We start from the raw sequence: 10,838 nt of genomic DNA, 5'->3' as shown, positions 1-10,838 counted from the left end.
CCCCTCCCACATAATGCCAGTGTTAATCTGTGTGATCAATAGAATACAGAAGAAATGGTGGTATGTAATGCCCAAGGCTAGGTCATAAAAGGCATTGCAGCTTATAGTGTCTATCTTTACTATTTCTCTCATCATTCATTCTGGGAGAAGCTTGTTGCCTATATCCTGAGCAGCCCTACGGAGAGGCCCTCAGGGTGAGAAACTGAGGTCTCATCTCCTGTTAACAGCTATATGAGTTGACTTGGAAATGTATCTTCTAGCCCCAGTCAAGCCTTCAGATGACTGCAGTCCTGGCCAACTTGATTGCAAACTCATTAGAGACTCTGAGTCAGAACCATCCAGCCAAACTGCTTCTGAATTCCTGACCCACAGACACGTGAAATAACAAATGTTTGTTCCTTAAGCCACTACATTTTTGGGTGATTTTTTACATAGCAATAAATAATAGATTTAGTAAAAATGGTAGCTCTTGCCTGGCCAAGAGGGTATTAAATAATTCAATAAAGTCTTAGTGCTTATATATATCTAAGAAACTTGATAGAAGCTGTACCAAATTTGACAATAATCATATATATATATTTTTTTCTTTCTTTTTTTTTTTTTTTTTTTTTGACTGAGTCTCACTCTGTCGCCCAGGCTGAAGTGCAGTGGTACACAATCTCAGCTCACTGTAATCTCCACCTCCCAGGTTCAAGGGATTCTGCTGCCTCAGCCTCCCAAATAGCTGGGATTACAGGTGCACGCCACAACATCCAGCTAATTTTTGTATTTTTAGTAGACATGGGGTTTTACCATGTTGCCCAGGCTGGTCTTGAATTCCTGGGCTCAAGTGATCCACTGGCCTGGGCCTCCCATAGTGCTGGGATTACTGGCATGAGGCACTGTGCCCAGCCACAGAGGTTTTTTTTTTTTTTTTTAATGTGTAATTTGTTGTGATTTCCTTTTCTAGTCTAAATAAAGATTCTCTTGAACCTAATTTTGTCTCAATAATTTTGCATTTTTTTCCCAAACTTTTGCTCTCAAAGCAAAAACACACTGAACGTCCCAAAAGGTTTTGTCATTCACTGAAGAGGTCTAGAGATGTTTAAAATCCATTTAGAATTTGAAGGGCAGTATGAATAGGGGGAATCTGGCATTGTGTCCTTGGTTTAGATACTTCACCCCCACTTATAACATACAAAGGGCAAGCCCAGCCCCACCCCTGAGAATTCTGTGTGTATATATGGGGGGGGGGTGGGGAAGGTTGGCATGTGCACTCTCCTGACTCTTAGAGGGTTTCCCAACTAGTTTTCTCTCTCTGCAACAGCCTTAGGCTTTTTCTTCTGCCTTTTTTTTTTTTTTTTTTTTTTTTTTGTGAGACGGGGTCTCTCTCTGTTGCCCAGGTTGGAGTGCAGTGGTGCAATCTTGGCTCACTGCAAACTCTGCCTCCTGGGTTCAGGTGATTCCCTGCCTCAGACTCCTGAGTAGCTGGGATTACAGGCGGGTGCCACCACACCCGGCTAATTTTGTATTTTTAGTAGAGACAGGCTTTCGCCACGTTGGCCAGGCTGGTCTTCACCTCCTGACCTCTAGTGATCTGCTGGCCTGGGCCTCACAAAGTGCTGGGATTACAGGCGTGAGCCCCTGCCCAGCTTGCCCTCTTCAATGTCCTTATTACCCTATTATTTTTTCTTTCCCCCCCTTGAGAGATACTAATGGAAAATGAAACATGATTGTTTCCATCAATAAGGGACTGGTGAAATAAATTGTAAAAAGAGGCTTACAGAGAGCGGGATGGGAGCTATTAAAAAGAATGTAGACCGACGTGGGCAGATTACCTGAGGTTAGGAGTTCCAGACCAGCCTGGCCAACATGGAGAAACCCCGTCTCTACTAAAAATACAAAATTAGCCTGGCGTGGTGGTGCATTCCTGTAATCCCAGCTACTCAGGAGGCTGAGGCAGAAGAATAGCTTGAACCCGGAAGGCGGAGGTTACATTGAGCCGAGATTGTGCCATTGCACTCCAGCTTGGGAAACAAGAGTGAAACTCCGTCTCAAAAAAAAAAAAAAAAAAAAGAATATGGTAGGCCTCTAAGTGCTGATGACCATTAAAAGATATTCAAGATATATTGTAAAGTGAAAAAAGCAAATTGCAAAACGGTATGTATAGTTTTAGCCTGTTCATATTTTCATTCATTCTAAGATGTACATCCTTTCCTAGCCTGTCACCTAGGCTGGAGTGCAATGGCGTGATCTCGGCTCACTGCAACCTCCACCTCCCAGGATCAAGCAATTCTCTTGCCTCAGCCTCCAAGTAGCTGGGATTACAGATGCGTGCCACTGTGCTGGGCTAATTTTTGTATTTTCAGTAGAGGCGGGATTTCACCATGTTGGCCAGGCTAGTCTCGAACTCCTGACCTTGTGGTTCGCCCGCCACAACCTCCCAAAGTGCTGGGATTAGAGGTGTGAGCCACCCTGCCCGGCCGGCCTGTCAGTTTAATTGGCAGTTGTTGGTTTTTTTCTTCCACTTAGAGGCTTGTAAAATAAAAGTGTATCTTACAATCAATGATACTTTAGGTTTACTGAAATATAACTATAAACTATATATAGCACACTAGTCAGGCCAGGACTGCATCTTGGAAAGTCCTAGGTTGGAAAACCCTTAAGCTATGTGGAGAGCCCTCTGGTAAATTTTAAAAACCCTAGGTGTCGTGGCACAGACAGAAATTGGTTACCAGTAAGAGTCACACAGACCAAAAAAATGAAGACCAAAACAAAAGAAAAAGAAAAAGAAAGAAAAAAAGAAATTGGCTACCAGGAACTTGCTTATTAGGTCTGTTGACATGGCAATGCCAGAGCACTGTCACGTAAGGCAGAGATTGGAGCTAAGATTCTAAAGTTGTGGTTCTTACTTTGAAAGGAGATAAAAGCCCAGATATGAGGAGGCTCAGGACCCCTCTGCTCTGATAAATTCCTAGTCTTGGGCTGCCTGGGACTCGCACATCACCAACCCGGCAGCTGGAAGAACAAGCACACGAGGAAATAAAAAGTGCCTGAAGTCCCATCTGCTTTATCAAGTGTTTCCTTTCTTAGTAGCACAACTATATCCTTTACCCAAGTTAGGTAAAATGTTGCCACCTAATTAGAGTTCTGCTGAGCCACTACCCCAGGGGGACCTTGGGCTCCTATTATATGTGTAACATATTTAAGTATATTTTCAGTGTAAAAGCCAGAAAGGATATATGGTAAGTTAATGAGAGCTATTTCTCAAGAATGAGATTAATAGAGATTTTAACTTTCTACTCTCTATATTTCTGTATTGTTTCTAAAAAAACTTACGTGTATTAAGTTTTTTACGTGTTTTTTTTTTTTTTTTTTTTTTTTTTTGAGATGGAGTCTTACTCTGTCGCCAGGTTGGAGTGCAGTGGTGCGATGTCAGCTAATGCAACCTCTGCCTCCCAGGTTCAAGCGATTCTCCTGCCTCAGCCTCTCGAGTAGTTGGGACTACAGGCGAGTGCCACCACGCCTAGCTAATTTTTGTATTTTTGGTAAAGATGAGGTTTCACCATGTTGACCAGGATGGTCTCGATCTCTTGACCTTGTGATCCGCCTGCCGAGGCCTCCCAAAGTGCTGGAATTACAGTCGTGAGCCACCGCACCGGCCACGTGTATTACTTTTATAACCGGGGGAAAAAGTAAAAACATTCAAAAGGGAAAATAAGGGACAATGTTAATAATGAAGCAGGGATGAGACTGCTGATTGCGACCTCCAACTAACTCTCCTGAATTTTGTCACGAGCATGAATTACTTTTCCAATACACAAATTTGCTTTAAGAAATCAAAGAAACACCCCCAAAGCCCAATCTCACTTCTTCAAGTAAAAATAAACTAACAAATCATTCTACATTGCATGCTTAGGAAAAGTACAGTTTATTTCTAAATTAAATGTATACATGGTTTGGGAGATTTACTCATTAAGCAAACACTTTGGTAAGAATAAACTGAGCGCTTACTGAATGGCAGTCTCAGTTCCTGCGGCCCTCCCGCTTATTACCTCATTTGATTTAAAAACAAAAACAAAACGTTATGAAAGCCGGCTTCGAGGCATTCCTCTGAAGGGAAGGGACTCCCCGACCCAGCGCCTCCCCCGTCACGTGACCCTGTGACCCGGAGCAGCCATCTTAGGCATCGCCTCATAGAAGAACTACATCTTCCAGAATCCTCGCGCCCTGCGTCGTGCTGGCACTTTTACCGGCCGGGCCTTAGAGCGGAGCCTGTAGCCAGGCGCCATCTTTGACGCTGGCAGTCTTGGTTTTCTGCTAGTGCTGCTGCTGCTGGGAGGACGACGGACGGCAGCGGCCAAGCAAGAAGAAAGACGTGGCAGCAAGCGGGAGTCGGGCATAGTGTCATCGGTTCGGTAAAGTTTCTGTTCTCTGGTAACTAGACCCGTTTTTTTGATTCCCGGGTGGCTTGGGGCCGGGGAGGTGGGGGAGAGGGCGAGGGGAGTGGCAGCGGCCTCCCCTCGCCCCTGGGTCGCGGCCTATCCCGGGAAGTCAGAGCGGATCCTTCAGCTTCGCCGTAACGACCCCTCCCCCCCACCTCCCGGTCGCGGCCCTCGCCGGGGCTGGCTGGGAGCCCCAGGCTCCCGCTCACTTTTCCCATCCTCCCCACCCCCACCCCGTTCACCCCACCCCCACGGCGCCTGCTCCTTTCCCAGCCAACCTTCCTCCCCTCCCCCACATCCGGTGTTCGCTAATCTCGAGGAGCCCGGAGCAGCCCCCGAAAACCGACTGTTCCCCCGAATCCCGAAGAGAGAACTGACACTAGATTGCTTTCTTCGGGGCAACAGTTTCTCTAGTTGAGCGGACCCTCACTGCCTAAATCAATCAGACTGAGTGCCGGGCGCTGAATTTACCTACTCTCATTCCTCTCCAGGGTCCCAGTACTTTGGAGCTTGTCTCAAACTCCACATACAGAAAGCCACCGACCTTATTCCGGTATCCTACACCCATTCCCCACTCTCATTACACTCCCACCCCTGGCCCTCAGCGTCGGAGTCAAGAGCAACAGGGACACTCCGTTCTCCTTGTAGGATTGGTGAAACCGTAATGAAGAACACCCCTAAACTCCCATAATCGGTGCGGATTCCTATGGGGAAGGCCTATATTGTTGACATCTTCCAGGCCTTGGTTCTGGACCTTGAGAAGGAGGCTGTGGAACTAGAGATAGCGATGCTTTTTAGGGTAAATGTATGTAGGTATTGGGGGAAGGGGAGGGATCAATCGAAAAGAAATGGAAGTGGTTTAAAGTTCATATTTCACTTTTTGCTATCTCTATAGCGTACAACTTGTGAGTTACTTACAGGCTGTAAAAGCTTCTCCAGTCTAAAAATATCTGAAAACTAAACTTGAATTAACTCTTAATACAAACAGTACTTTGAAAATGCAGCATTTAACCTTGTTTTAAAATTTTTTTCTCAAAGCATTTTTTTCCAGCCACTCACATTTTAAAAGGTTGTATTACTTTTAGTTAGAACTGAAAGGGCTCAACTAGCATTTGCTGTGACCAGTATGCGGAGTCTGTGTTGGCTTTCCAGAATTGACTTTTTGGGTTGTATTGGCAAATCACAGTCCTAAATGATGAATGTTGAATGATGCACTATGTTTTTGTTTAAATGAGATTTCCTGAAAATAGTTAATTTCAGAATTAAGGGAAATTGATGTCGCTATCATGAGGCATCATAAAAATATGTATTTTACAAGGTGAAGGCATTTCAAGTAGATATAGTTCTTGATGAAGCAGGAAGAACATGGATCTGGGATTTGGAAGACCTGGCTTCTAGCTGCTACTAACCAACTCTGTGACTCTGGGAAAGGGGGACTCAGTTCTTACTTCTGTAACATGAGGACACTGGACTATTTGAATTCAGAACTTAGAAAATTGGAAGGGACCTTAAAGCCCTCTAAGAAAGAGTTCGGGAATGTTCTCCATTGCTGTCAGTTTTCCTCCAAAAATAACCTGGCTTGGAAGTTATCGGTCCAGTGGGAATTTGATTCCCCATAGAAACTGGAGAAAAGGTAATGCAAGTAGAGAGGAACAGCTGTATTTCTGCTTGAGTAATAAACCCACTAACAGATTCTGGTACGAATTGTGGAGACATAAAGAGAATGAGTGTATGTACTCTAAGTGTACCAGTTTCTTCACTCTCTCCTGGCAGAAGATGCAGCACTTTTAGTGATTCTGGGATTCTGGGATGTGTTCCTATTAATTCTAATACAGATGAAGAAGATGTGGTAGAGGAAAAGATGGTAGCAGAAGGAGTGAATAAAGAGGCAAAACAGCCTGCTAAAAAGAAAAGAAAGAAGGGTTTGCGAATTAAGGGGAAAAGGCGTCGAAAAAAATTGATTCTTGCCAAAAAGTTTAGTAAGGATTTGGGATCTGGGAGGCCTGTTGCAGATGCCCCTGCTTTGTTAGCTTCCAATGACCCTGAGCAGGATGAAGAAAGTCTTTTTGAGAGCAATATAGAAAAACAGATCTATCTACCTAGTACTAGAGCCAAGACCTCCATTGTGTGGCACTTCTTTCATGTTGACCCCCAGTACACCTGGCGGGCCATTTGTAACCTCTGTGAGAAAAGCGTCAGCAGGGGTAAACCAGGTAGCCATCTTGGTACATCTACTCTTCAACGACATCTGCAAGCAAGGCATTCACCTCATTGGACCAGGGCCAACAAGTTTGGAGTTGCTAGTGGAGAGGAGGACTTTACCTTGGATGTGTCTTTATCTCCCTCTTCTGGAAGCAATGGAAGCTTTGAATATATTCCTACTGATCCATTAGATGATAATAGAATGGGTAAGAAGCATGATAAATCAGCATCTGATGCCCTAAGGGCAGAAAGAGGGAGATTTCTCATCAAAAGTAACATTGTCAAGCATGCTTTAATTCCTGGAACTAGAGCCAAGACATCTGCCGTTTGGAATTTTTTTTACACTGATCCTCAGCACATCTCAAGAGCTGTGTGTAATATATGTAAAAGAAGTGTGAGCCGGGGTAGGCCAGGGTCCCACTTAGGGACTTCAACACTTCAACGACACCTGCAAGCCACACATCCTATCCATTGGGCTGTTGCCAACAAAGACAGTGGTGCTGTTGCAAATGGATTAGATGAAGCTGAGACTGAGAGAAGTGATCTCTTGAGTGATACCTTGCATGGAGAAAAGTCCACAGGCAGCCAAGATTTAACAGCTGAGGACCTTAGTGACTCTGATTCAGATGAACCTATGTTAGAGGTTGAAAACAGATCTGAAAGTCCTATTCCCGTTGCAGAGCAAGGCACTCTGATGCGTGCGCAGGAGAGAGAAACAACATGTTGTGGAAATCCAGTCTCAAGTCACATAAGTCAGGCAATTATCCAAATGATTGTGGAGGATATGCATCCTTACAACTATTTCTCAACCCCAGCCTTTCAGAGGTTCATGCAGATTGTGGCCCCTGATTATAGGTTGCCATCAGAGACTTACTTTTTCACTAAGGCTGTACCTCAGTTATATGATTGTGTCAGAGAAAAAATTTTCTTAACTTTAGAGAATGTTCAAAGCCAAAAGATACACCTGACTGTTGACATATGGACCCATGACCCATCCACTGACTATTTTATTGTGACTGTACACTGGGTTTCTTTGGAAACTGCGTCTTTTCTCAATAATGGCAGGATCCCCGATTTTAGAAAGTGGGCAGTGCTTTGTGTTACAGGTTTGGCTAAAGACTGTTTGATAACCAATATTTTACAAGAATTAAATGACCAGATTGGTCTGTGGCTTTCTCCAAATTTCCTTATCCCTAGCTTCATTGTTTCTGACAATTCCTCTAATGTGGTACATGCAATCAAAGATGGTGGTTTTACCCATGTGCCATGCTTCCTGCATTGTTTAAATATGGTCATTCAGGACTTTTTCTGCGAGCACAAAAGCATTGAGAATATGTTAGTGGCTGCCAGGAAAACTTGTCATCATTTTAGTCATTCGGTCAAGGCCCGTCAGATACTGCAAGAGTTCCAAAATGATCACCAACTTCCATGGAAGAATTTGAAGCAGGACGAAACTGGCCATTGGATTTCTACTTTTTATATGTTAAAATGGCTCTTGGAGCATTGCTACTCAGTTCACCATAGTCTTGGTAGAGCCAGTGGAGTTGTGCTCACCTCCCTTCAGTGGACTCTAATGACTTATGTTTGTGATATTCTTAAGCCATTTGAGGAGGCTACCCAGAAAGTGAGCGTGAAGACCGCAGGATTGAATCAGGTGCTACCCCTAATCCATCATCTACTCCTTTCCCTGCAGAAACTCAGAAAAGATTTTCAAGTCAGAGGTATTACTCAGGCCCTCAATCTGGTGGATAGTTTATCTCTGAAACTTGAAACAGATACCCTACTAAGTGCCATGCTTAAATCCAAGCCCTGTATCTTGGCTACTTTGTTAGATCCTTGCTTTAAAAACAGTTTGGAAGACTTTTTTCCTCAAGGTGCTGATTTAGAAACTTATAAGCAGTTCCTTGCAGAAGAGGTCTGTAATTATATGGAATCTTCACCAGAGATCTGCCAAATTCCAACTTCAGAAGCTTCTTGTCCCTCAGTTACAGTGGGAGCTGATTCATTTACCTCATCTCTAAAAGAAGGCACCTCCAGTTCAGGTTCTGTTGATAGCTCAGCTGTAGACAATGTTGCCCTTGGAAGCAAAAGCTTCATGTTCCCTTCTGCTGTAGCAGTTGTGGATGAGTACTTCAAAGAGAAGTATTCAGAGTTCTCAGGAGGTGATGACCCTTTAATTTACTGGCAGAGGAAGATAAGCATATGGCCGGCTTTGACCCAGGTTGCCATCCAGTATCTAAGTTGCCCCATGTGTAGTTGGCAATCTGAATGTATCTTTACTAAAAATAGCCACTTTCATCCAAAACAGATCATGAGCCTGGACTTTGACAATATAGAACAACTGATGTTTCTGAAAATGAACTTGAAAAATGTTAACTACGATTATTCTACGTTGGTTCTGAGCTGGGATCCTGAGCAGAATGAAGTTGTTCAAAGCAGTGAAAAAGAAATACTGCCTTAATTTCTTTTTCTCCATTTAAAATGGGCAACTTTTTGCTGTGTTACTGTATCTTAATAGCTGTAGTTGTTAAATATAATCATTATCTTTATAAACACATCTGGGGAAACCTGAAATCACACAAGGGCTGAAAATTCCTCAGAGGCAATATAATTTTGATAAAATGAAGATTAAAGATTTCATAGCTATAACTGTGGCGCTAGCACTTGAAAATTTTGCTTATACCAATGAGAGAGAAGATATTTTTAATTAAAAAAAAATATAGTGCAGCATTGAAAGGCCTTAGGCTTTCTTCCTGGTAGATTGAACTAGTAATTGGTTTTAAGTAAGATTTCCCCCACCATGGGAAATTTTATTGCTCTGAAATCAACGAAATGAGAAAAAAGTACACTGGCTGGCATTCCTCCTGCCCCTGTTTTTCTGTTTCCTTAAAAACCCTGATGCTTAATTACAACTTGGCAAAAAGAAAACCTGTGAAATTGTTTTATATTTGGAAATTTCTAATTGCCTCCTCATACTGGTCAGCTTTATAATTTCAAATTGTTGAGTGTGATAGTGTTACCCTTTAGAATTGGATCTTATATAAAAGGGAAATATTAGAAAACAATTAGGAAAATATACTTTTAGTCTTTGAAATGCCTGTTTTAACCTTTATAAAATATTATAAAAATAACAAAGATTGTGTAGGTACTTTCAAATAATTTATGGGTAAAAACAGACTAAAACGTTTGCAAGAATTGGAAAAGGTTGAATGGGAATTGTAATGAGAGCCCTTTGAACATGCTTGGAAAAACCCAGTAGACATTTCCCAAAGATTGTTTCTGTAATTTTAGGTAATCTTTTTAAAAACATACTTAATGACCCATAATACTGTATTAACTGTGCAGTTGTTTTGGCCACTGAATTCTTAATGAAAACTAAGCAGTCGGTATTTTTATGTGTTAGGAATCATTGGTGAAATGAGTGAATTGATCTCATTTTAAGATCCCTTTCTACTCTGAAAGTATGTTTCTGAGATTGAGTAGGAGGCCAGAAAATGATGACTTTTAGTAAAAGTCTATTAAAAGTTTCAGACTGAATAACTAATGTGAGATCCCAATTTTTCCTTTTTTTCATTTTAGATTTGGGGATATTCCCTGCCCAAAAAATTCCTGGAAAATTGACTAGTATTAAGTGTGAGTAAAAGGTGTCCACTTTTTTTTAAGTTTTGATTTTAGTTTTGTCTTGGATAGTATTTGGCAAGATTTAGCCTAGAAATTATGTAGTATTTATTACATAAGAATCAAAATTGCTTTGTTACTGGGCTGGTTTCAAAGTTTAGAACTCATTTCTATGTATCAAAATCGGGTTTTTTTTTTGTTTTTGATTTTTTTTTTTTTAATTCTTAAATGGTAAATATGCCATTGTGAAATGAAATCTCAACTCCAAAAGTTTACCCTTTTACTAACTGGAGTAAATGTATACTTACAAAGTCTTTAGCTGTAGCCATTAGTAGTAAAGAATTTGGACCTAGGCTGCGTAAGCAAGCCTTTCCAGGGCCACTATTTAATGGCAAACCAGTGATACTGGTGTTGATACAAAATAAGAAATAAATTTTCCCTTAGATAAAGGTTTCTGTGTTTTGACAGTGCCAGTTTAGAATGGCTATAATGCTGCTCTGCCTTCTACAGCTTGCTGCACCACTCTGTAGTTACTCTATTACCATACGTTTCTATCTTTTTTGGTTAAACACTCCCTGATGACGATGATGGATA

General features: G+C 42.0%; 3 protein-coding genes across 51 annotated transcripts in view; all 3 read left to right on the top strand.

The window, feature by feature from the left end:
• Positions 1-4,129: 4,129 nt before the first annotated feature.
• Positions 4,130-10,838, top strand: part of ZC3H11A (zinc finger CCCH-type containing 11A) — a 59,399-nt gene continuing 52,690 nt past the window's right edge. For 3 of the 49 annotated variants that reach the window (XM_063793317.1, XM_063793281.1, XM_063793279.1), the window contains exons 1-3: positions 4,159-4,397; positions 4,916-5,223; positions 10,206-10,259. The gene's annotated coding sequence lies outside the window, so the exon portion shown is untranslated. Of the gene's footprint in view, positions 4,417-4,915; positions 5,230-10,205; positions 10,271-10,838 lie in introns of those variants that run through there. The other 46 variants (XM_063793407.1, XM_063793331.1, XM_063793402.1 and 43 more) reach the window with 43 other exon arrangements.
• Positions 5,236-9,890, top strand: ZBED6 (zinc finger BED-type containing 6). The gene has a single exon (XM_054657996.2). It carries the CDS (start codon positions 6,148-6,150, stop codon positions 9,085-9,087), a length of 2,940 nt encoding a protein of 979 aa, XP_054513971.1. The 5' UTR covers positions 5,236-6,147; the 3' UTR covers positions 9,088-9,890.
• LOC129135928 (uncharacterized) lies at positions 10,725-10,823 on the top strand. Its single transcript, XM_055078615.1, has one exon. It carries the CDS (start codon positions 10,725-10,727, stop codon positions 10,821-10,823), a length of 99 nt encoding a protein of 32 aa, XP_054934590.1.

Source organism: Pan troglodytes, chromosome 1, assembly GCF_028858775.2.
Source record: "Pan troglodytes isolate AG18354 chromosome 1, NHGRI_mPanTro3-v2.0_pri, whole genome shotgun sequence".
NCBI classification, from domain to species: domain Eukaryota; kingdom Metazoa; phylum Chordata; class Mammalia; order Primates; family Hominidae; genus Pan; species Pan troglodytes.
This window is presented reverse-complemented; position numbering and strand designations above follow the sequence as displayed.

Bases quoted from the DNA above. Each gene is read 5' to 3' on its own strand.
- ZBED6 (XM_054657996.2), top strand. From the start codon at position 6,148: ATGAGTGTATGTACTCTAAGTGTACCAGTTTCTTCACTCTCTCCTGGC.
- LOC129135928 (XM_055078615.1), top strand. From the start codon at position 10,725: ATGGCTATAATGCTGCTCTGCCTTCTACAGCTTGCTGCACCACTCTGT.